Below are 27,120 nucleotides of genomic sequence, written 5' to 3' on the forward strand. Positions count from 1 at the left end.
ATATAAATAGTCCAGAAATAGGGTTCTCAAAGTTTTGTGAACTTAGACCCAAATGGTGTGTAACAATAAGATCAGCTGGAATGCATGCAGTTTGCATCTGTGCAATTCACCAAAATGTTAAGCTTATGCTTAGCGGAGCTGGTATACGTGAAAATTATAAGGAGATTCTCAGCAAGGCAGTCTGCAGTTTGAACTCTAAACAGCGCATGCTACATCGCTGTGAAAGGTGTCCTGGGCGCGAAGCTATAGCATCTGAAATTGCCAGCTTTTTCCTAGATCATGAGCCACAGGAAGTTATTGTGTTTAAGCAATGGATACATACCGATCGGGCCACACTGGACACGAAGCAAATGGTAGTGGATGAATTTATTGAAGATGTAAAAAATAAAATATGGAGTCTGTCATGCCATCATTACATTGCCAAGCATCAAAGCTTGCATCTTAAAGGCCTTAAATGTCATCTGAAAGACGAAGAGCTTGTTGTCCTATGGATTTTGCAGAAAATTATTCTTTTATCATTCAGGATGCTGTGCAAGGCTTCCATTGGGACAATAGTCAAGCAACAATTCATCCATTTGTTATCTACTTTCGTCAAAATGAGAAAGTAGAATCTTTAAGTTTTTGCATTATCAGCGATTGTTTGCGGCATGACACTATTACAGTTCACGTTTTTATCAAGGAGCTCATCAAATATATAAAAGCACGGTTTGCACAGATATCCCAAGCAAGTTGCAACAGTCACTTAATGGACAAATTCTTACTCCCCTAGATATGTTTCACTTCTGCTCTGAAAACATTAATGGAATTAAATTTGTTTTTGTCAGTAAAGATGAAATTGAAAAAAAAAATATTGTGTCACAAGAAGAGGTTTAAACTTGGACAAACTGTAGCAGGCACTAGAGAAAATCATCACTTTTTACCTATTAATGAAACAACAATTCAGGTCAGCAGAGTTTCAAATGATTGTTCATCTTTTCTAGCTAATATGGGTCACAGTAATGAAGGAGGCATATTAATGTCTGCTCTCGAACCAGGACAATATGTTGCATGCATATATGAAAACATGTGGTAGTTTGGGAATATCTGTGAGACCTCCACAGAGCAAAGGGATGCATTAATAAACTATATGCACCCACATGGTCCAGCAAATTCATTTTATTGGCCACCAAGAAGTGACAAGTGCTGGGTTTCGGAACACCACATTATTGTGGTTATTCCAGTTCCATCAGTCAATTCGTCTGGCCGGCAATACACCATTCCTCTTGATATTCATCAGAAAATTAATGTAGCATATCAAAAATTGAAATAGGTTAGAGGAAACAATCTAAGGAATCCAAGAGTGCCTTCTGATTTTACACAGGGCACTTATATAATTTTACTATCAAGGCTTGGGAACCTGTGTAAAGAAACCCTTATCAGGCTTGGGATTCTGTGGTAAGGAAACCCACCTGGCTGTTGTTGCTAAGCTAGGGCGTGGCCCCTATGGCAATGGGAATGCTGGTTTTCTCAGGTGAAATGAAATTAGCAGTGGTTAAGCCACCGTGGACCATAGCAATCCATCAGTAAGCTGGTGTTGTTCATTAAACAGACAACTAATAATTAGATGATTATGCAAATAAATTTTACGATTTACATTCATTCTTAATAATAATTGTGTGTATGTGTGTGTGTGTGTGTGTGTGTGTGTGTGTGTGAGTGAGAGAGTGAGAGAGAGAGAGAGAGAGAGAGAGAGAGAGAGAGAGAGAGAGAGAGAGGGGGGGGAGGTGACAATTAAGAAATAAATTGTTTCTATTTTTATTCTTTTGCTATTCAGACTTAAACTAGGTCCTATTCATCAGGACTTCTAATTTCAATTATCCCAGACATTAATAAACATGTATAAGGCAAAATAAAAGATTTCAGGTATAATTTGAGTGCCAGAAAACGTGTTCAAACTTCTAGTGTACCTCTTTGATTATGCTACTTTTTTGGGCCTTATATGCTTGCATTGCAAACCCAAATTCACTTTTCTAGATAGTTTAGAATATGCTCTTTCTAATGACCATAGTTTAGAAGAACACTTTTTTGAAATATTTGACTAAAAATACCCATTTTTAGCACTTTTTGAAAATCGTCAACTTTAATCTAGATTTGTGAAATAATGGAAAGCAATAGGAGAATGAAATTTTATATTCTAAGATCTTGTGTTGGTGAGTTATGGTGTGCAAAGTTTCATGTACATCCCACAATTACTTTTGGAGATATAAAAAACTAAATTTCGTATTTTTTTTAAACAGCTATTTTTTCGCCCAACTTTGCTTCAAATTATCTATATGAAAATTGCTCAGAAATCCTTTTGTTAATATTTTACTTTAAAGAGCTCTAAAAGTTGTATAAGAGGGCCAAGTTTTGTTTCTTTCATGCAAATACTTAGAGATATCTCATCTCAAAGTTGCTGAAAATTCAAGGACGCACTATAGAAAGCTGTGCTATGGTCTTAAACAAGTGACTGTATCTCCGAAAGTATTGAATTTCTGAAACTGAAACTTTACCAGAGTTCACTGAGAACATGTGTGAATGTTCATACAAAATTTCATGAAAATCCATGAGGGTCATGTGGGAGCCTCTAGACCACTTGGAATGGAATGACCCTAATAATGACAATATGGGTGGATGATTGCTTTATCCTGACTGAAAACTAAAGGCAAATCAGAATTTTTAAGAAATAGCTGCAAACCAAGTTTAAGGTGCATGATTTGAGAGAATTTAAACATTATTTAAATATGCAGATCACTAAGGATGAAGAGAGACAAGAATTGGGCCTAAATCAATCATCATACATAGAAAAAATTTAAAAAGAAATTTGGCATGAGTGACTGTGAACCCATAAATACTCCAATGGAAGTAGGAGTGAAGTTAAATGTAAATGAGACAGCTGTGGAATGTGATAAGAATGTTCCATATTTAGAAGCATTAGGGAGCCTGTTATATTTGTCTCAAATGTAACGACTTGACATTGCTTTTGCCACAAACTCAGCGAGCAGATATTCCCAAGACCCAAAGGAAAAGCACTGGAAAGCTGTGAAAAGGATATTCCAATATCTAAGATATAAGTAAACTGTGAATTAAGATACCACAGAGAAAGTAATGCAAAACTAGAAGGTTACAGCGATGCGGACTGGGAGAGTGAATTGGGAGATAGGCACTCCACTACTGGCTGCTGCTTTAATGATCTTCTATGACAATAAAGGAGCCATTAACCTAGCTAAAAATGATGTCACTAGTGCTACAACAAAACATATTGATATAAGGCGCCATTTTATTCGGGACGACACAGAGCGACAGAACATCACTGTGGGCTACCTGCGCACAAAAGACACGTTGGCTGACCTTCTGACAAAACCCTTACACAAAGAAAAGTTTGAAAAGATTGTGAGGCTACTTGGTTTATCCTGTGACGGCACGCCACAAAATATATGTTAAGGGGGGGGGGGGGAAGTGTTGGAATTGTGTAAACAACATATTTCGTGTGAGACATCAGCAAAGTGCATCACGTGGAATACAATAAACCTCTCTGGTACTATTGGACACACTGAGTTAGAGTTTTATGTGTATAATGTAATGTTCCTTGGTTGCTGTGTTTGATGTATTTTACCTTTTTATCTACAAGTGCAAATACAGGGAAATACGGAAGCGTCCGATCCCGCCCGTCTGCTTTGACCCATGACGTCACAAATATGGTGGAAACAAAAACACACACACACACTTTCCACAAGAAGCCTAATGACACTAACGGAACAAGTGCAGGAAATGGAGTGTTCTGGGTGGGGGACAAACTAAATATAAACAAATTTAGACGCCTTACGTAGCTACTACGTGTAAGTGAAGACAGCCATGCATGAATACCCACCCACCTCCCCAGGGGTCGTAACCCCTGCAACCCATAGAAGATAAAGATGCTTCAGTAGCTGATTAGTGTTTTTTGTCTTTTTAAAAAAAAAAAAGTCTCACGGTATAGAACGAACAGATCAGAAAGATAAATATAATAAACTAAAACAGAAATTGGAGGAAACAGATAATTAAAATAAGTAATAAGTGTTTTTAAATTAAAAAAAAAATATATCTCACGAGATAGAACGAACAGATCAGAAAAGTAAATAAAATAAGATAAAACAGAACTGGAGACAGCCACACTCAAACCAAACTCCGCGCCGTCATGACGTCACACACGACAACACCCTTATGTCACGGGTCAAAGCCGACGCGTGGGATCGGACGCTTCTGTCGACCCAAATGCAGTTATCGGCACTCAATGTATTTTACTCACTATTGCTTATTCAACTGTGTTGACTCTAATAATACTCGGCATCTTGACAAAACTTTGTGCATCTTAAAAAAGACAAATATCTCTTTTTTTCCAGGTTAGTCGGTTAGTTACTTTCATGTTCCATGGATCATTTTGCATGATAAATCATCATGATGTGTAACTAGTCATTTTACATTCATATTGCAAATTAATTTGTACATCTATTTGTACTCTAACCACCACCACCACCACCACCACCACCACCACCACCACCACCACCACCACCCTCCCTCCTGAAATGAAAACAAGATATACAGATTGAGTTAGCAACTCCTACCCACCACCTTTTACAGGTTAGTTATTAGCGATGCAGCCTTAGAACTCCACTGATCTGCCTTTTCAATACATTTCTGCATGGATACATAGAGGTTTTCCTTAGTAACTGGAAACCCTATGTTGGACCAGCCCAGAATTCAGACCAACTTTTTTTTCCACTAAGATTGAATGTGGGTCACAGTGGAGATGGGCCAGAAATTTTATTTCTTAATATTATTCCATCACTGTAAAACTTACTTGCAGTAGCAACCTTCATTCTCTCACTACTCTATTTCATGGTTGATTCAAAAACCACAAGTTAAAAAAATGTTCTATTTTCATGATACATACTGCATATTTTAGAATGTTACAAGGAGACAGAAAATAATGAGATCAAGCAAGACTTAATTAGGTCCATCTTGATATAAAAAAATAAAACCAGAAATCTTTTAAATAACCTACATAAATAAAATTAGCCTAGTTAGAACTTAAGACCAAATTGGTGTTATAGATGTTCATATAATTTTTTAAAAGTGGCCAAAACAGTACACACACGTCTCTACTAATGGTCATAACAGGGAACCACGACTACATATGTACCTGTTAATGGCTACAGAAGTTGAACGGCGTGTTTTTGGACTAGATCATATTTAAATTGTAAAAATGAAACCATAATATATGATCTTAACTCTAACACATTAAGTTTCTTCTGATGTTTTATTTATACATGTTGAATATGAAACACCTATTGTACATTGCTTAAAGAAGAACTCTAGGAAACGCAACAACACACATCTTTTCACAAAAATGATTCAGAACAAGAACAAAAAATGCTTCTGTATCAAATTGAATAGCACATTTCGTGTTTATACTAAGCTATTGTAAGATTGGCTGATATTCAAAAGAAGTTTAAAAATTCGCTAATTACACCAAAGTGAGACAGTGGCCAATACTGGGGCTTTGACCCTACTTCTAGTATAGTGTTTGTGAACTGCTGAGTCCATGCTGACATCAGTTTTTTTTTATTTAAACGGCAAATATCATTAGCAAGTAAATACACTGGTGTGTGTGTGTGTGTGTGTGTGTGTGTGTGTGTGTAACTAGATTATTTACATACAAAATCTTTTGAAATGTTCCGTGGATGAAAAAACAAAATAATTTCGTTTCATCTAACCGCACGAAGTCTACATATCTTAATTTCATTTATATACACAAATCCAACTTACCAGGTAATTTATGTATGCTCTGGGTTTGTTATTTTGCACACAACTCTTAGCGTAAGAAAAAATTCGCTCAACAGCGGGCTTTCTTCGCGATTCTGAATATAACAGTTACATACACCAACAAATCAATATCTTCGAATGCGCACATGCGTACAAGTGTTTCGTAACAGTTTCCAGGTATAATGCTGTACAACAATATATTAAAAACAGATTAGTAATGCTTTAGTTCTACGAATCATTCCTTGCCCTTTTCTAGTAACAGTCAACTTAACTACTCCACACTCCACAGAGACAGAACGTGCAATGGCGATCATCTTGTATTAAGGACTTTATTGATCAAATAGCGGCAATTTTAAACTTTCACTCTGGTGGTGTCAACTACATAAAGTAATCTCAGTATCATAGAATGATAATTTCTCAAGTCAGACAATTATTGTTTAAAATTTGCTCTCATGAAATGTTCATCTACCACACAGTTCTAATACATATGTCTCAAACCATTGCCTGCCGTTTAAAGATGAAGAAATTATTACGCAGTTTTGATGTCCGTGTTTTCAGTGTGCTGTATTTGACAAAAGATGTGGCAAGTTTCGTGGATACGATTATTTAACCAAAAAGCAATATCATTTTGAAGCTTTCTGAACGATTCCATGCTTCTGCGAATCTCAAAACGACCAAGAATTACCGCTTATTGATTAAACGAATGACAGCTGCTGTGATTGTTCGCTATTGGCCAAGAGGTTTGTCGCCATTTTCTTACAGTCAGCCAACATTACTGCTCAAATTTGTAGTATGGTGCTTAACAGCAATCAAACTGTCAAAAGCTGGAACGTATTATAGATAAACTAGAGGTAATAACATAATGTGTAAAAAGTAAAGCATTGTAGATGGATGTGTAATGGAATCATTGTGTGGTTATATAGTAAAGGTACAGTAATCAACGTATACTTAAAACATATCCTGTTAAATAATCTATGTCGTTTCATTTGTGAGACCCGTGTGATACAATCGCGTTGCGATGGTTCGGCTATTACTTGCTATTTACTTGTTGATTTTGCGTATCTTCCTTTGAACTTACGGCAGACGATCTGACTCGTTGTGGTGCAGTTTTTGAGAGTTCACTCTATACACGGGAGAGCATGAAGTCATAACTCTCTACACTCTAGTAGCAATCCGTAATTTCTACCGTCTTTTACGAATAATTTGCCCAGAAATTACACATACGAATGCCGCACGATGTGGAGGTTGTTCTTTGGTTCTTTCCGGGGAAACATTTGTTGCCTTTTCTGAGATGATAGTTTATTACCCCTAACGAGATTCCGTGGCCCAGCTGTGGAGAATATATGTTCCAATCCCCACCCAGATGCAACTATTCTGTAATTTCCGAAATTCCTTTCTATTGTCTGTAAATTATTGTTTATTGACGTATGCTAGATTGTTCAGGCTGAAATTTGCAACCTCTTTATCTGTCTGTATATAATGACTAAAGAAAAGATGGAAAGAAATCACTTGACAGGCACAACTATAAAGGGCTGATACAAAAGCAATAGTGGCATGATGGTGCCTCTTGCCAGGCAGAAATTTCTTTCAGTATCAATAATTTATTTACCCAATGATGGTTTCAGTTTGCTATAGGATACATCAGCTTAATACAAGAAGATAAACATACGAATATATGGACATTTTAGTGAAATTATCAAATCCAATGGATTCTATTTGATGTTGCCATTGATTCAACACATTTTTAACAAGCAAAGGACAGCAAAGATGGTGGGCTGTGGCCTTGTTGGGGGAATGATCCCAGCTGAACTAGACTGTGTGATAATGAAAACCAACAGGAACCAAAAGGAGCTATAATACACAATAAATTAAAAAAAAAAGTAATGGTCAATTTTCACGTTGTGCAGAAACTCCCCCCCTCCAATACTCATTTTTTTTGGCATTGACAAAAAAAAACTCGCTCATCAGTACGATAGAATTTTTAGGTCTATGTATTCATGACAATGTGAAATGGTACAAAATGGTCACAATGTACTACTCATTATCTTCTGGGGAAACTCCATAATTACCAGAAAACATTTAGACTCTGTACAGACATTGAGAATAATAAAACAAGCTAAATAGAGACTCCTGTAGAGCAGTATTTAAAATTCTCCTTGTACTACCCTTATCTCATTTATATATGCACGAAGCTCAAATATTAACAAATGAAGCATGTTAAAAAAAGGAAAATATCAAAGTATAAATGAGTGTTACTGTAATTTTCACTATTATGATTGTAGGCTGAAGCATGACGTGCATGTCAGTACTGTAAGTGTGAAATTCTGTAAAGGAGGAGTACATCTGACTGGCATTATGCCATCTACCTCTACTCTGCAAACCACTGTGATGTGCATGACAGAGGTATTGAGTAAAACAGCACAGTTTGCGAATTTCGAGGTGGCAGAGTTAGAGGAGCAACATGTGTACATTAAATTTTGTGTAAAACTCAAGAAAACCTGTACAGACACACACCAAATTATGCTTAAGCCGTACTCGGTGTTACAAATGGTTCACACAGTTTGAAAATGGCTGGACGGAAGTTAAAGATGTCCCTCACTCAGGACAGCCTTAGACGTCTTTTGATGACTCTCGTGCCAGGAATGTCAGTGGAATTGTGTGTGACAATCGAAAACTGACTGTCTTAAACACTGCAGAAGAAAGTAACATTTCAGTTGGATCATGTTGTGAAATCCTGACGAAGCATTTGGAATGCACGATGTTGCCGTCAAGTTTATCCCACGGTTTGTGAGTCGAAACCAGAAAGATCTTCACCACGCAAACTGTGAAGAGGTTTTAGATCGTGCAAATGGGAAAAAGATGTTCCTGAAGAGAATCATAACTGGTGATGAGATGTGGGTCTTTAGTTATGATGTTGAGACCAAAGTTCAATCTTTTCAGTGTATTGGAAAATTTTTTTCAAGACCAAAAATAGCTAGTAATGTCAGGTCAAATGTCAGAGCCATGCTTTGACTTTGAAGAATTAGTTCATCATGAATTCATGCCACAGGAAGAAACCGTTAATCGGTGGTACTATTGGGACGTGTTGCGACTCCTGCGAGAAAATTTAAGAAGGAAATGGCGTGAAATGTAGCGAGACAATTCCTGGCTCTTGCATCACGTTAATGCAGCTGCACATTCATCTGTGTTGGTGTGCAACTATTGCACCAAAAATGAAATCGCTGATGCTCCGTACTTACATCTTTTCTTTGACATCATTGTGACTCCACACCAGTTTTAGTGAGTTTTCACTTCACGCCATTGTCAACTTCCTCAGATTTCATCTTGTTTCTCCCTGTTTCATCCATTTCTCCCTTCTCATGATTATTCCCTTGTATTTGGGTGTATTTTTTCGGATGTAATCCTGCATTATTTACGTAATTTTTTTTTGCATTTTTTCCACCACCGTAGATCCTTGCCCCCTTCCATCTGTGTCAGTACAGAAAAGTTTCTTATCCCTAGCCAGAACCCAGTCCCACATGCTGTTCCTGCATTGTTGCTTGGCTCATGGAATCCCCCCAAATGGCGTAACCATCAAATTACCCATCCGGCTGCCACCCTCTCCTTCCACAATGACCTCCAGCTTCTGCCAGTCCTAGCCCTCACCAACACAACCTGCAAAATCCTATTAACCAAGCCCAAACCTCCTTGCAGTACCTTCTCTTCATCCGCAAAATTCTCCTGCTGTGCAAACCCTAATTCCTGGAACCCGTAACACGCACTGAAACCCTTGCCCTCCAGGAACTAGAGCAACATTCACAGCACCTCCTCAAAAAACTCTCCACCCTTCTCACTTCCTACTCCCACGTTGGAGTATTACTATCTACCACCTCTACAACCACCTCCTAACTTCCCCAACGTCCCCTCATAGCTGACAAACCCTGTCTCGCAGACCTGCTACATTTACCCCACCCTCCAAATCTCCCTCCCACCACCACACAGAATCCAGAACCTGAACACAGTCGTGAACCTTTCCACCAGAAGCCTTAGCCCCACAGAAATACATGGTGTCCACAATGATACTCCAACATTTGAACTCATAAAATCTGAGAGGTAACACAGTTTATTGACGAACAAATACAGGGAAATCATACAGCAGCTCATCAAGGTTTCATACACAGGTGGACGGTTCAGTACACTTGAACATGGGCGCCATGGATAGCGCGAAAGATTTCAAGTCTATAATCGATTTCGTGCCACGTGTTGCGGAGCACTTGTTCTGTGACAGAGTTGATGACAATTCTTATGCGCTGTTGCAAGTCTTGCAGGTCCTTTACCGGTGTAGCGTATACCTGGTCTTTCACATAACCCCACAAGAAAAAATCGAGGGGTTTATGTCGGCTGAACGTGGCGGCCGAAGAGTTGGACCTCCACGGCCAATCTGTGTCATTTAAAAATTTTCAGACATCAAGGCTCCAATGGGGTGGTGCACCGTCCTGTTGAAACATCACATTTAGCTGCAGGTCTGTCTGTTATCTGTGGCACGGCAAATTGTTCCAACATGTCCAGGTAGATGGCTCCATCCACAGTCGGCCCCTGAAAGAAAATCGGCCCAACAATGCAATTTATCATCAAACCACACCACACATTAACTTTTGGACTGTCGCGCATGTGTTCCCTAGGTGCATGTGGATTTTCAGACCCCCAGATGCGCACATTGTGACGATTGACAGCCCCTGACACGTGAAAGGTTGCCTCGTCAGTAAACATCACGCGTGATAAAAATGTCTCGTCCGTGGCAATGCGATATAACGTGACACGTGCAAATTCTTCTCGCTTTGGTCAATCATCGGGCTCGATTTCTTGCACAACCTGCACTTTATATGCGTGCAAACGTAACCACTGATGAAACACTTTGTGCACTGTCGAACGTTTCGTATGAAGTTCTCTTGCTGCCTGTCACACTGACTTCTGTGGACTCTGTTCGAATGACCGCCGCACTTGTTCCACACGATGTTAGCTGATCCCAGACTTACCACCACCGTGCCCTTTCGCAACACTCCCAGTAGCCATAAACTGATCACACCACTTCTTTGTAGTCTCGAACGACGGGGGCACTTTGTTGTAAACTCGACGAAAGTTTCTTTGCACTCGGGTCGCCGATTTTGTCTCTGCATACCGCCAGACCACTTGTGCAAGCTCCTTCGTATCCTCCATTTTGCTAAAACAATTGATTGCAGCTCCACTACGGCCACTTGGCGTATCAAATTTTCACACCACAAACTTGTTGAATTGCTCTGTCTGCCCCTTCAGGATTCACAGGTCCACCATCTGAAATGAGAAAGATATAGGATATTAAAATGTTGGAGTCTCATTGTGGACACCCTGTCGGCTCCAAAGGCCTCACCTTTTGCCCCACTCCCAAGTTCAATCATGCAAGACTTGTTAAAGACCTCCTCTGCTTCTCCTGGTCCCTACAGTGGAAACACAATTTTGGCACCAACCCTACCAGTCAGATTACCCCCCCCCCCCACTCTCCCCTGCCCTCTGTCTAACCTTCTGACTCCACATAGCTACCCTACCCTCTCTCCACCTCGTCTCTGTGCGCTCCCCAGCAGCACTTCACTGTCCCCACCCCTACCCTGCTATCCCTCCCCCTCCCCTCCCCAAACTCCTCCTTACCCCCACCAAGTTGCCACTCATATCATGTGCCGGTGCTCCTCTTCCACCACCACCACCACCACCCCCTCATCCTCCTCCTCCGCCTCCTCCTCCCCCCTCCCCCTCCCCCAAGTGTGACTTCATTTGCCATAGGCTGCAGTCTTATACAAGCGCGTGTGTGTGTGTGTGTGGGGGGGGGGGGGGGGGAGGGGGTCTATTTTCATCAAAGGTTTTATTGGTCGAAAGCTTATACTGTGACAGTCTCTTTTTTTATTGTGCCTATCTGCGACTTACCATCTCCGCTATATGGTGAGTAGCAACTGTCCTTTTCATAATATTGCTTTATAATTAAATCGCCAACATGATCATTTGTTGAATTATCATTTTAAATTGATAATTTGCATAAATTGCAATTACTTTCTTAAACCTGAATTGTTCTATATTGTTGTTGCTGTTGTGGTCTTCAGTCCAGAGACTGGTTTGATGCAGCTCTCCATGCTACTCTATCCTTTGCAAGCTTCTTCATCTCCCATCACTTACTGCAGCCTACATCCTTCTGAATCTGCTTAGTGTATTCATCTCTTGGTCTCCCTCTACGATTTTTACCCTACACACTGCCCTCCAATACTAAATTGATGATCCCTTGATTCCTCAGAACGTCTCCTACCAACCGATCCCTTCTTCTAGTCAAGTTGTGCCACAAACACCTCTTCTCCCCAATTCTATTCAATACCTCCTCATTAGTTATGTGATCTATCCATCTAATCTTCAGGATTCTTCTGTAGTACCACGTTTCGAAAGCTTCTATTCTCTTCTTGTGTAAAGTATTTATCGTCCACGTTTCACTTCCATACAGTGCTACACTTCGTACAAATACTTTGAGAAACGACTTCCTGACGCTTGAATCTGTACTCGATGTTAACAAACTTCTCTTCTTCAGAAACACTTTCCTTGCCATTGCCAGTCTACATCTAATATCCTCTCTACTTCGACCATCATCAGTTATTTTGCTCCCCAAATAGCAAAACTCCTTTACTACTTTAAGTGTCTCATTTCCTAATCTAATACCCTCAGCATCACCTGACTTAATTCGACTACATTCCATTATCCTCGTTTTGCTTTTGTTGATGTTCATCTTATACCCTCCTTTCAAGACACTATCCATTCCGTTCAACTGCTCTTCCAAATCCTTTGCTGTCTCTGACAGAATTACAATGTCATCAGCGAACCTCAAAGTTTTTATTTCTTCTCCACAGATTTTAATACCTACTCCAAATTTTTCTTTTGTTTCCTTTACTGCTTGCTCAATATACGGATTGAATAACATCAGGGAGAGGCTACAGCCCTGTCTCACTCCCTTCCCCACCACTGCTTCCCTTTCATGCCCCTCATCTCTTATTTGCCATCTGATTTCTGTACAAATTGTAAATAGCCTTTTGCTCCCTGTATTTTACCCCTGCCACCTTCAGAATTTGAAAGAGAGTATTCCAGTCAAGATTGTCAAAAACTTTCTCTAAGTCTACAAATGCTAGAAATGTAGGTTTGCCTTTCCTTAATCTATTTTCTAAGATAAGTCGTAGGGTCAGTATTGCCTTACGTGTTCCAATAGATTAGATTAATACTTGTTCCCTAGATCATGAATACGACACTTCGTAAACATTGTGGAACGTGTCAGGTTAATAAAAGATGTCTGTACAAGATATTACATTACACAAAATATTGCATGACACTAATGTTTAAGTTGTTGTTGTTGTTGTTGTTCCCCCTTAATTTATATCTAAAAATTCAGCCAATGAGTATAAGGGGTTGTCATCTAGAAATTCTTTTAATTTATCTTTAAATATTAGTTGGCTATCTGTCAGGCTTTTGATGCTGTTTGGTAGGTGACCAAAGACTTTTGTGGCAGCATAATTTACCCCTTTGTGTGCCAAAATCAGATTTAACCCTGCATAGTGAAGATCATCCTTTCTGCTGGTGTTATAGCTATGCACACTGCTATTACTTTTGAACTGGGTTGGCTTATTAACAACAAATTTCATAAGTGAATATATATACTGTGATGTTACTGTGAGGATCCCTAGATCTTTAAATAGATGTCTGCAGGATGACCGTGGGTGGGCTCCAGCAATTATTCTGATTACACGTTTTTGAGCAATGAATACTTTTCTACTCAACGATGAATAACACCAGAATATGATGCCGTACGAAAGCAGTGAATGAAAGTAGGCATAGTAAGCTAATTTACTGAGATTCTTATCACCAAAATTTGCAGTAACCCTAATAGCACACGTAGCTGAACTCAGACGTTTCAGCAGACCATCAATGTGTTGCTCTCAGTTTAACCTCTCATCAGTGGACACACCTAAAAATTTAGAAAATTCTACCTTAGCTACAGACTTCTGTTCAAAGTCTATATTTATTACTGGAGCTGTGCCATTTACTGTACGGAACTGTATGTACTGTGTTTTATCAAAATTTAAAGAGAGTCCGTTTGCTGAGAACCACTTAATAATTTTGTGAAAAACTTCATTTACAATTTCATCACTTAGTTCTTGGTTTATGGATGTTATTACTATACTTGTATCATCAGCAAAAAGAACTAACTTTTTTGCATCTTCATCAATGTGGAATGGTAAGTCATTAATGTATATCAAGAACAGTAAAGGACCTAAGACCGAACCCTGTGGGACCCCGTACTTTATAGCCCCCCAGTTTGAGGAATCAGCTGTTGTTTTAACATTACATGAACCGCTTATTTCAACTTTCTGCATTCTTCCAGTTAACTATGAATTAAACCATTTGTGCACTGCCCCCCTCAAACCGTAATGATTTAGCTTATCTAAAAGAATTCCATGATTGTGTAAATCAAAGGCCTTTCTACGGAATCCAAACTGACCTTCCCTGAGGTCAGCTTCTCCCAGCTTTTCCATTCGTCTGTAAAGAATTCGCGTTCGTATTTTGCAGCTGTGACTTATTAAACTGATAGTTTGGTAATTTTCACATCTGTCAACACCTGCTTTCTTTGGGATTGGAATTATTATATTCTTCTTGAAGTCTGAGGGTATTTCGCCTGTCTCATACATCTTACTCACCAAATGGTAGAGTTTTATCAGGACTGGCTGTCCAAAGGCTGTCAGTAATTCTAATGGAATGTTGTCTATTCCCGGGGCCTTGTTTCGACTCAGGTCTTTCTGTGCTCTGTCAAACTCTTCACGCAGTATCGTATCTCCCACCTTCATCTACATCCTCATCCATTTCCATAATATTGTTCTCAAGTACATCGCCCTTGTATAGACCCTCTGTATACTCCTTCCACCTTTCTGCTTTCCCTTCTTTGCTTAGAACTGGGTTTCCATCTGAGCTCTTGATATTCATACAAGTGGTTCTCCTTTATGCAAAGATTTCTTTAATTTTCCTGTAGGCAGTATCTATCTTACCCCTAGCGAGATAAGCCTCTACATCCTTACATTTGTTTTTTAGACATCCCTGCTTAGCCATTTTGCACTTCCTGTCAGTCTCATTTTTGAGACATTTGTACTCCCAGGAGGGTAATACGAAACGCCGTGCTGGATCCCGACGGCCTCGTATCACTATCAGTCGAGATGACAGGCATCTTATCCACATGGCTGTAACGGACCGTGCAGCCATGTCTCAATCCCTGAGTCAACAGATGGGGACGTTTGCAAGACAGCAACCATCTGCACAAACAGTTCTACGACGTTTGCAGCAGCATGGACCATCAGCTCAGAGACCGTGGCTGCGGTTACCCTTGACGCTGCATCACAGATGGTTGCATCCCTGTTTGGCAACATCGCGGTGAACACACATTGGAAGTGTGTATTCGTCATCGCCTTACTTTCCTATCACTCGGTATGATGGTATGGGGTGCCATTGGTTACACATCTCGGTCACCTCTTGTTGGCATTGACGACACTTTGAACAGTGGACGTTACATATCAGATGTGTTACGGCCCGTGGCTCTACCCTTCATTCGATCCCTGCGAAACCCTACATTTCAGCAGGATAATGCACGACCGCATGTTGCAGGTTCTGTACGGGCCTTTCTGGATACAGAAACTGTTCGACTGCTGCCCTGGCCAGCACATTCTCCAGATCTCTCACCAATTGCAAATGTCTGGTGAATGGTGGCCGAGCAACTGGCTCGTCACAATACGCCAGGCACTACTCTTGATGAACTGTGGTATCGTGTTGAAGCTGCACGGGCAGCTGTACCTGTACACGCCATCCGAGCTCTGTTTGACTCAATGCCCAGGCATATCGAGGCCATTATTACGGCCAGAGGTGGTTGTTCTGGGTACTGATTTCTCAGGATCTATGCACCCAAATTGCGTGAAAATGTAATCACATGTCAGTTCTAGTATAATATATTTGTCCAATGAATACCCGTTTATCATCCACATTTCTTCTTGGTGTAGCAATTTTAATGGCCAGTAGTGGGGGGGGGGGGGGGGGGGGGAGAGAGAGAGAGAGAGAGAGAGAGAGAGAGAGAGAGAGAGAGGGGGGGGGGGGGAGGGGGGGGAGGGGGGGGGGGTGCGAGAGTTCAGTTAGTTTATAGTTTATATATTACCTCCACTGGTGTTCAGCTCCGAGTAACCTGTGAATCACCAACTCGTTAATTAACTCCAGCAGCAGTTCATCGAACTGCCATCTCTCACAGACAGCTGCTGACCCCCTGTGCTCTGGATGACATGTAAGGTCGCTCATTGTTGGTGCTTTGGTTGTCTGTATCTCAGTAGATGTAGACCCGATTGTACAATGAATTCTTGTAGTTCCGTGGCTGTTTAATTGCTTAGCAGTTATGTTGCTATAAGCAGATTTATTAATTATCATAAATTCTGATATATGAAACGTCAGCTTAAAAGCATATACTGGGTGATCAGAAAGTCAGTATAAATTTGAAAACTTAGTAAACAGGAGAGGTAAAAATTGACACACTTGCTTGGAATGACACAAAAAAAAAAATTAAAAAAATACCCCATATTGCTAGACGCTTGAAAGATCTCTTGCGCGTGTCGTTTGGTGATGATGGTGCACTCAGCCGCCACTTTCGTCACGCTTGGCCTCCCAGGTCCCCAGACCTCAGTCCGTGCGATTATTGGCTTTGGGGTTACCTGAAGTTTCAAGTGGATCGTGATCGACCGACATCTCTAGGGATGCTGAAAGACAACATCCGACACCAATGCTTCACCATAACTCCGGACATGCTTTACAGTGCTGTTCACAACATTATTCCTAGACTACAGCTATTGTTGAGGAATGATGGTAGACATATTGAGCATTTCCTGTAAAGAACATCATCTTTCCTTTGTCATGCTAATTATTGCTATTCTGATCAGGTGAAGCACCATCTGTTGGACATTTTTTGAACGTTTGTATTTTTTTGGTTCTAATAAAACCCTATGTCATTCCAAGCATGTGTGTTATTTTTTACCTCTCTATCTACATTATTCCGTGATTCATTCAGTTTTCAAATTTATACTGACTTTTTGATCACCCGGTATTATTCAGATTTGCTGTTTTTCACATTTTGTGGCTTTGGCTGTGCTGCTATTTTATGTTTCAGCGGTGTACAATCGTTCATCTTGGACTCTGAATAGCAACATCAGTACTGCCAGTTACTTCTTTAAAATTGATTTTCTGAAAGAGTAATATATCCCTTGACTATTTCAGACTTGTTTGGTTCATAATGGCTTGCTGGAAGACTACTGTTCCTTTTGTACCAAAATCTTCCTTACTGGCAATTAATCTTGTTATTCAGTTTTCTGTTTGATGTACCGGTATTGCTTAGTTGTATTCTAGTTCGTTCCACACAAGGGTCGCCATATGTGACAGATCAGTTAGTTTATAAATTACCTCGTAGCTGGTCTTCTGCTTCGAAAAGCCTGTGAACCCCTGACACATTAATAAACTCTTCTTATGTCTGTAGAAGAATTCTACTGATAAGAAAATCAGTTCTGATTTGTAAGAAGGCCTTTTATTGTGCCTTAGATTACACGATTGATCTAAAGTTAATCAGTTAGGTACAGCTTGTTTTGAACAAGAACTCTCAAGACCAAAAATATGAGTATATAACTCAGTATTTATATTATTAATGTTCTGGTCGTCGGTATTCGATGACATCACAGTTCAGCCAGAAGATCCTTTGCCGCCTCCGATTACTTTGCACATCACGATGCCAATCGCTGCTTTAACGTTCGTGGGACAGCACAAAGCTCATGCGGAATACCTCGGACAAAAATAACAAAACAAGCAGGACCTGCTTCTTACCAAATCTTCCCACAAAATAAATTTTTAATATTTGTACAATTTTTACAGATGAACAAATAACAGGTCTTCTGTTCATTTATATTCAAAATCGGCATGAGATTTCACCCCCAAAATGAATCATTTTGAAAACCCTGGCGACAAAAATCTAGGAAATCTCATTCTCTCAAACCAAGATTGCCTAGATTGGCGGGTGTAGCATCAGGACGTGGGACATTGGGGGAGGGGGGGGAGGGTGAAGAGAGTGGAGAAGGAGAGGAACAGGTAAGGGGAAAGGACAGGTTGGAACATTGGTGGAGGACGGCACATAAATGGGGTGAGGGAATGTAGAAAAGGAAGTGGTGATGACAGGTCAAGGTGCTAGAAACTGCTCCTGCCCCCCCCCCCCCCCCCTCCTCTCCTGAAAATGTGCATATCAGTCCCTAGTACCTGCCAAATAATGCTCTTCTGCTGCATCCTCCCTACCAAAAAGTCCTCAATCCAGTCACAAATTACACTTGATGCCCCATATGAACATACTTTTGATGACAAGTTTAGGTATGTTACTGAGTTAAATGCTTTTCAGAAACCAAGAAATACTGCATCTACCTGACTGCCTGTATCCAAAGCTTTCAGTATGTCATTAGTAAAGTGCAAATTTCAGAATCTGTGCTAATTGGTGCTGAGGATATCATTCTGTTCAAGATGCCTCATTATGTTTCAGGCCAGAATATGTTGTAAGATGTTGTTGTTGTTGTGGTCTTCAGTCCTGAGACTGGTTTGATGCAGCTCTCCATGCTACTCTATCCTGTGCAAGCTTCTTCATCTCCCAGTATCTACTGCAACCTACATCCTTCTGAATCTGCTTAGTGTATTCATCTCTTGGTCTCCCTCTACGATTTTTACCCTCCACACTGCCCTCCAATGCTAAATTTGTGATCCCTTGATGCCTCAAAACATGTCCTACCAACCGATCCCTTCTTCTAGTCAAGTTGTGCCACAAACTTCTCTTCTCCCCAATCCTATTCAATACCTCCTCATTAGTTACGTGATCTACCCACCTTATCTTCAGCATTCTTCTGTAGCACCACATTTCGAAAGCTTCTATTCTCTTCTTGTCCAAACTAGTTATCGTCCATGTTTCACTTCCATACATGGCTACACTCCATACAAATACTTTCAGAAACGACTTCCTGACACTTAAATCTATACTCGATGTTAACAGATTCCTCTTCTTGAGAAACGCTTTCCTTGCCATTGCCAGTCTACATTTTATATCCTCTCTACTTCGACCATCATCGGTTATTTTACTCCCTAAATAGCAAAACTCCTTTACTACTTTAAGTGTCTCATTTCCTAATCTAATTCCCTCAGCATCACCCGACTTAATTTGACTACATTCCATTATCCTCGTTTTGCTTTTGTTGATGTTCATCTTATATCCTCCTTTCAAGACACTGTCCATTCCGTTCAACTGCTCTTCCAAGTCCTTTGCTGTCTCTGACAGAATTACAATGTCATCGGCGAACCTCAAAGTTTTTACTTCTTCTCCATGAATTTTAATACCTACTCCGAATTTTTCTTTTGTTTCCTTTACTGCTTGCTCAATATACAGATTGAATAACATCGGGGAGAGGCTACAACCCTGTCTCACTCCTTTCCCAACCACTGCTTCCCTTTCATGCCCCTCGACTCTTATAACTGCCATCTGGTTTCTGTACAAATTGTAAATAGCCTTTCGCTCCCTGTATTTTACCCCTGCCACCTTCAGAATTTGAAGGAGAGTATTCCAGTCAACATTGTCAAAAGCTTTCTCTAAGTCTACAAATGCTAGAAACGTAGGTTTGCCTTTTCTTAATCTTTCTTCCAAGATAAGTCGTAAGGTCAGTATTGCCTCACGTGTTCCAACATTTCTACGGAATCCAAACTGATCTTCCCCGAGGTCGGCTTCTACCAGTTTTTCCATTCGTCTGTAAAGAATTCGCGTTAGTATTTTGCAGCTGTGACTTATTAAACTGATAGTTCGGTAACTTTCACATCTGTCAACACCTGCTTTCTTTGGGATTGGAATTATTATATTCTTCTTAAAGTCTGAGGGTATTTTGCCTGTCTCATACATCGTGCTCACCAGATGGTAGAGTTTTGTCATGACTGGCTCTCCTGAGGCCATCAGTAGTTCTAATGGAATGTTGTCTACTCCCGGGGCCTTGTTTTGACTCAGGTTTTTCAGTGCTCTGTCAAACTCTTCACGCAGTATCGTATCTCCCATTTCGTCTTCATCTACATCCTCTTCCATTTCCATAATATTGTCCTCCAGTACATCGCCCTTGTATAAACCCTCTATATACTCCTTCCACCTTTCTGCTTTCCCTTCTTTGCTTAGAACTGGGTTGCCATCTGAGCTCTTGATATTCATACAAGTGGTTCTCTTCTCTCCAAAGGTCTCTTTAATTTTCCTGTAGGCAGTATCTATCTTACCCCTAGTGAGACAAGCCTCTACATCCTTACATTTGTCCTCTAGCCATCCCTGCTTAGCCATTTTGCACTTCCTGTCGATTTCATTTTTGAGACGTTTATATTCCTTTTTGCCTGCTTCATTTACTGCATTTTTATATTTTCTCCTTTCATCAATTAAATTCAATATTTCTTCTGTTACCCAAGGATTTCTATTAGCCCGCGTCTTTTTACCTACTTGATCGTCTGCTGCCTTCACCACTTCATCCCTCAGAGTTACCCATTCTTCTTCTACTGTATTTCTTTCCCCCATTCCTGTCAATTGTTCCCTAATGCTCTCCCTGAAACTCTCTACAACCTCTGGTTCTTTCAGTTTATCCAGGTCCCATCTCCTTAAATTCCCACCTTTTTGCAGTTTCTTCAGTTTCAATCTGCAGTTCATAACCAATAGATTGTGGTCAGAATCTACATCTGCCCCAGGAAATGTCTTACAATTTAATACCTGGTTCCTAAATCTCTGTCTTACCATTATATAATCTATCTGAAACCTGTCAGTATCTCCAGGCTTCTTCCATGTATACAGCCTCCTTTCATGATTCTTGAACCAAGTGTTAGCTATGATTAAGTTATGCTCTGTGCAAAATTCTACAAGGCGGCTTCCTCTTTCATTCCTTCGCCCCAATCCATATTCACCTACTATGTTTCCTTCTCTCCCATTTCCTACTGACGAATTCCAGTCACCCATCACTATTAAATTTTCGTCTCCCTTCACTACCTGAATAATTTCTTTTATCTCGTCATACATTTCATCTATTTCTTCATCATCTGCAGAGCTAGTTGGCATATAAACTTGTACTACTGTAGTAGGCATGGGCTTTGTGTCTATCTTGGCCACAATAATGCGTTCACTATGCTGTTTGTAGTAGCTAACCCGCACTCCTATTTTTTTATTCATTATTAAACCTACTCCTGCATTACCCCTATTTGATTTTGTGTTTATAACCCTGTAATCACCTGACCAAAAGTCTTGTTCCTCCTGCCACCGAACTTCACTAATTCCCACTATATCTAACTTTAACCTGTCCATCTCCCTTTTTAAATTTTCTAACCTACCTGCCCGATTAAGGGATCTGACATTCCACGCTCCGATCCGTAGAACGCCAGTTTTCTTTCTCCCGATAACGACGTCCTCTTGAGTAGTCCCCGCCCGGAGATCCGAATGGGGGACTATTTTACCTCCGGAATATTTTACCCAAGAGGACGCCATCATCATTTAATCATACAGTAGAGCTGCATGTCCTCGGGAAAAATTACGGCTGTAGTTTCCCCTTGCTTTCAGCCGTTCGCAGTACCAGCACAGCAAGGCAGTTTTGGTTAATGTTACAAGGCCAGATCAGTCAATCATCCAGACTGTTGCCCCTGCAACTACTGAAAAGGCTGCTGCCCCTCTTCAGGAACCACATGTTTGTCTGGCCTCTCAACAGATACCCCTCCGTTGTGGTTGCACCTACGGTACGGCCATCTGTATCGCTGAGGCACGCAAGCCTCCCCACCAACGGCAAGGTCCATGGTTCATGTAAGATATTACAGCAAATTGATATCAGGATATTAGACAGTAGTTTCGTGGATCATTTATATTATCCTCCTTGTAGACGGGTGTGACCTGTGCTTTTCTTCTAAGTAGTGGGCACAGTTTTTTGTTTGAAGGATCTGTAAGGATTATAGTCAGAAGAGGGACAAACTTGGCTGCAAATTCAATATAAATCTAATAGGGATGGAGCTTTGTTCTATTTTAACAATTTCAGCAGTTTCTCAACATCACTGACACTAATACTGATTTCATTCTTCTTTCTAGTTGTACAAGATTTAATTTGGGAAATTCTTCAAGGTTTTCCTCTGTAAAGGAACAACGGAGCTTTTGCTTTGGTGCCACTAACAGCCTCTACAAACAACCAAAATTTCTTTTGATTTTGTGAAAGATTATTTGAGAATATTCAACTACGGTAGTCACTTGAGACTTCACGCATTGTGCTATTAACAGCCACACGTTTCATTCAGCATCTCTCTATCAGTATTACTATGTTTTGTTTTAAACATATTATACAGTAAGCTCTGGTTCTTCAGAAGCCAGTTCTGCACAGTGACCTAATATCATGTAGGGACTTTCCTGTGTGTTGAAAACTCTCTGCCGGCCGGTGTGGCCGAGCGGTTCTAGGCGCTACAGTCTGGAACCGCGCGACCGCTACGGTCGCAGGTTCGAATCCTGCCTCGGGCATGGATGTGTGTGGTGTCCTTAGGTTAGTTAGGTTTAAGTAGTTTTAAGTTCTAGGGGACTGAAGACCTTAGAAGTTAAGTCCCATAGTGCTCAGAGCTATTTGAACCATTTTTCAAAAACTCTTTCTCAGCAACAGCTAATGTATGAAGTTAAAATTTGTCACATTGAGGCCCACGGTACCTAGGTGGTGTAAAAAATTGAGGCTTCTAAGCAAATGCAGTCAAAAGATATTGCCATTTATGTCACATGTTTTGATACTTGCACACTCACTTATCAAAAGCCATACTGTACTTCCCACTGGCGTAGAAACACGAGATTTGGCAAGAAGCAGTATTTCACAGCACAACAAAAGGAAAAAGCTGAAAATTTGTAATTATATCACATGAAAAAATATTTATTTTGTCATTTTTTATACCTCAGGAGATTGTTGCATATAGATATGGCGTTTCACATTGTATGTGAAACGCCATATCAATCACTCCTAGATATTGATGATGGCGGAGTTCTGAGATGAGTTCTGGAACAATTTCGTATGTAATTGGCTTTTCTACGGAAAAGTCTAAGTGCTTAATGGAACATTTATTCAACCAGGCAACCTACGAAATAATCAGTCCACAGCAGTGAAATTTTCAATCTTGCTTGTCACAGACATTTAGCTGCTTCAGTTTAAGCTGTGCTCTTAGGATCCTACCTGACCCTACCCTCAGAGAAAACAACAAATTTTTGACAACCAGTATTATATGTAAAAGTTTAGCTTTTCTTGTAACTGTATTGTACATATATTAATTTACACCATTAACTTTTCTTGTTTGTGTGTTCATGCTACTTAAGTGATGTTGCTTGGCTGACTGCATAACTCTGAATATCTATTGTCATTGGCTGGCAAGCTATGATTGACCAACAAAAGCACCTTGCAGTCTTAATTTTATTGTTTTAGAAGCTAACATGCTGTATTTGGTGGAATTCACATTTATACTTTAGCGTATAAGTCACAGTGCATCAAGTATATCTTCGAATATTGTTGGTTTGTTGTATATTTTCATTTGCCAGATTGTTGGAAAGTTCTGCGCCTGTGTTTAAAACCTTTACCATTCAAAGGTTTGACGAGTTTTACAGCTGTGAGGGAAAGTATATTGTCACGGAAAAAATGTTCTTTCTCCCAGGTGTAGCGTATTTTCATGTAGGGAAAAGTGTATTTTTAACCAGGAAATCTGCGAATTTTTTTCCTTGTCCACATATAAAGCCTGTTATCCAAACTACCCATCTAATCTGCAGATTTCTTGTGTTTCAGCATTCTTGCATTGCCAATAAATTTCTGAAAACCTCATCTGGCCAAATGGTCGGAAATTCTGGAAGCTGAAGGTTGTTCACATGTGAGATATTAAGGCCTGGGGATTCCCGAGAGCCACTTCATTTGCTCTTACATAGGTGAGTAGTGGTGTCTGGTTTCCATATGAGCATGATAGTCCATTATCCCTCAATAATGCACAAATTTTGCACCAAAGTTCAGTTCAACATTAATTTGAAAACATAAATGTTTCCAGGGACAGAGCTAGCAGAATGAACATGTTGGCACATAAAACACTGATGGTTTAGAATAAGAAGTCGATAGGAAGGTGTGAAATGTGAGGACGTCAAGTCAGAATTTTTGCTGAAGGTAGCATTGCCGCTTAATACGCTGTGGGACAATGTCACCAGGTAAGTTTAGCAGTAGATTTGAATCCTGTGTAATTTATTATTGGATGGTCAGTACTAGTTGACTCCCTTGTTCATTCATTCATCTCCATACATATTTACAAGCTACCATATGGAGCACGCCAAAAGGACACTCTGTACCACTGGTAATAATTTTCTCTCCTGTTCCACTTGCAAATTGTGCGATTCCGTATGCCTCTGTACGAGCTTTAATTTCCCGTGCCTTCTCTTCGTGGTCTTCATGCATGATGTACTTCAGTGCCAGTAGGATCATTATGTGGTCAACTTAAAGCAGTAATTTTTTCAGAAGAGTTTCATAAAACGTCTTCCTTCCAGGGATTCCCATTTCAGTCACAAAGCATCTCTAATGCTCACAGGTTACGGTAATTGACTTGAAATCTAGCAGCATGCATCTGTGTTGCCACCTTCAATCTGATATGGTGGGAAATCCCAAACAGGCAAGCAGTACTCGAGAGTGTTCTGTACCCAGTATCATTTATAAGTGTGGTACACTTTTGTAGAAACTGAAGTCGACCATTGTCATTCCGTTAGATACTCGACTGACAAAATTGTTGAGCGAGAAAAGGATGAGTTGAGTTTTGCACAGGTGATCCTGTCTAAATTTGTGCCGATTTGTGGATAGAAGCTTTTCTCTCTCGAGTAAATTAATTAATTTGAGCTTAGGATAGGCTCAAAAATTCTGCAACAAACAAACATTAAGGGTATTGGTCTATAATTTTGCATGACTTCTGTTTTAACTTTCTTATGTAGAGGAGTCACCTGCACTTACTTTCAGTTGGTTGGGTCTTCACCCTCTGTGAAAGACTCACGGTGAATGCCAAGGATCCAGTGCCGAAATGTTCTCTCTGAAGTGGGGTTCGATCCATACCTGGTGATCTGTGTGTTTTCTACTTTTTGTTGCTTTCCAGAGCTAGGAATGCCTACGTCTGTGCTCTTCATATGGGAGTTTGTGTGGCAGTGAAATGATGGTTTGTCTTTACACTCATTCTGTGCAAATGATTTTTTTAAATGCAAAATTCAAAGCTTTAGCTTTCCTTTTGCTCTCTTCTGCAGGAACACTGATTGACTGGTGGGTGACTGAATAGAGGCATTCAACCTGATTAGTGATTTTATGCAAGATCAGAATTTTCTAAGATTCCCTGCAAGATCTGTAACTAACATATGACGGTGCAAATAGTGATACACATTGCGGACCGATCTTTCGGTAGTCGTAACTGCATTGCATAAATGTTGTTGTGAAAGAGAGATTTCAGGGATGAGGAAAGAGTTAAATCGTACATTGACGGAAGCAACCACTGCAGGCTTGTAAAAATAAATTGTGACTACCGTATTTACTCGAATCTAAGCCGCACCTGAAAAATGCGAACGAAATAAAGGAAAAAAAGTTTCCCGAATCTAAGCCGCACGTGAAATTTGAGACTCGAAATTCGAGGGGGGAGAAAATTTTTAGGCCGTACCTCCAAATGGAAACAAAGTTGGTCCATTGTAACACGAGACACAATTTAGGTCGAATGAATGATGATACAGCTACAGTAGTTTGGTTCGAGTCGTAAGCTTAGCACTTAAGCTTTACCAGGTAGCCATTGCTATACGTCAGGTGTTACATCTGTATTTATACGGGTACCGTTCCTTTTTCACGTGCTTCGTCTGGTTTGAATCGATTGCTTATTTTGCTTTGACCTGATAAGTGCCGTTCTCTTTGTTATAGGTGTTTGCGTCACTCTAAGCTGAAAATGCATTACTGCACTGTGTCGTGCATTGTTTGTCGCATTCTGACAGTGTGTGTTTACGGCCTGTCGCTGCTCGCGGCATGGCTCGCTTTTGTGCGCGCTACCGCCGCTTACAATAAAAAAAAGAGAGGAATTGTCTCTAACTGAAACAACGGCAAGAGACTGCTATTTGTTGTTACTTACACTGCTGTTTTCTTTCATAATGATCAACAAGAACCAAATAATAGACGGCGTATGATAGAATTTGTTCTGAACGAGACTTTAGCGAAAATTTTTCTCCATTTGAAAATATTTGCAGATGCCTCTTTAGTACATTACATTTTGCACAGATGTTAGTCATCTTAGATTCGTGCTTCATTTATGACTGTATCACTATTCAGCATAAGAATAATACGAATATAAACGTTACATAATATTTATATTCTTCTGCATTTGCTGTTATCTCACTCTAGCTTCGTAGTTTATTACGCAGACAGGATTTAAATGAGATAGCAGCAAACACGAAAGAATACGCGGCATAATGTTTACATTCTTCTACCTTTTCTTTTAATTTATTTACTGACAGATAGGTTTTGATGCCAGTATTTATATAGGTTTTGATGCCAGTATTTATCTTTGTGCCTGCAAAGCATGCTTGTGTAGTGCTACAAGCTACATATATTAGACGGCAGAAGTTAGTTGTGGCGGCACATTTTTCAGAACTTCTGCATACTTTGCACTCGATTCTAAGCCGCACGCGGTTTTTTGGATTACAAAAACCGGAAAAAAAGTGCGGCTTAGATTCAAGTAAATACGGTAGTGCTGATCTACCCCCACTGATAATTGGGGGGAATACTTGATATACAGGGTGAGCATAAAGTCTTGCCCTGAGTATAAAAATTTCTTACAGAATAACTGTTCGAAATAATAATTTACATTTGATGTCGTTACATAGGTTGGTGTTACTAGTTTTTTTTAAGACCACTTACGTTAGTAAACCTCAACATGTGCTCCCTTGGTAGCTCGGAGAATGTCGAGGCGGTATTCCAGTTCCCACCAGGTGTTTCGCACCTCGGACAGCTTCTTGTTGTGTGCCTTAATTTGATTTTAGCAGGGTCATTTGTCAGCGTATTTTATCGCTGTGGCATGCCAATTGGTCTACACTTACTGAAAATGAGCTTCGGGCCTCGAAACCTCTCCCCACGGCTCGGACGACCTCTTCACGCCCTTCATGGCCTG

At 40.2% G+C, this 27,120-nt stretch overlaps 2 protein-coding genes across 5 annotated transcripts in view; one reads left to right on the forward strand and one right to left on the reverse strand.

Moving 5' to 3' along the window:
* LOC126108577 (uncharacterized) overlaps positions 1 to 5,964 on the reverse strand; it is a 61,400-nt gene extending 55,436 nt beyond the window's left edge. Inside the window, exon 1 of one of the 2 annotated variants that reach the window (XM_049913867.1) lies at positions 5,827 to 5,964. The gene's annotated coding sequence lies outside the window, so the exon portion shown is untranslated. The remainder of the gene's footprint in view (positions 1 to 5,826) is intronic. The other variant, XM_049913868.1, reaches the window with a different exon arrangement.
* A 497-nt stretch (positions 5,965 to 6,461) lies between these two features.
* The window catches only part of LOC126108578 (uncharacterized), a 47,721-nt gene continuing 27,062 nt past the window's right edge, over positions 6,462 to 27,120 (forward strand). The window contains exons 1-3 of one of the 3 annotated variants that reach the window (XM_049913871.1): positions 6,462 to 6,563; positions 23,748 to 23,884; positions 24,001 to 24,154. In XM_049913871.1, coding sequence (XP_049769828.1) covers positions 24,145 to 24,154 — 10 coding nt within the window. In that variant the 5' untranslated portion in view covers positions 6,462 to 6,563; positions 23,748 to 23,884; positions 24,001 to 24,144. Of the gene's footprint in view, positions 6,752 to 23,747; positions 23,885 to 24,000; positions 24,155 to 27,120 lie in introns of all 3 variants that reach the window. The other 2 variants (XM_049913870.1, XM_049913869.1) reach the window with 2 other exon arrangements.

The sequence above is a fragment of the Schistocerca cancellata genome, chromosome 11, assembly GCF_023864275.1.
Source record: "Schistocerca cancellata isolate TAMUIC-IGC-003103 chromosome 11, iqSchCanc2.1, whole genome shotgun sequence".
NCBI lineage: Eukaryota > Metazoa > Arthropoda > Insecta > Orthoptera > Acrididae > Schistocerca > Schistocerca cancellata.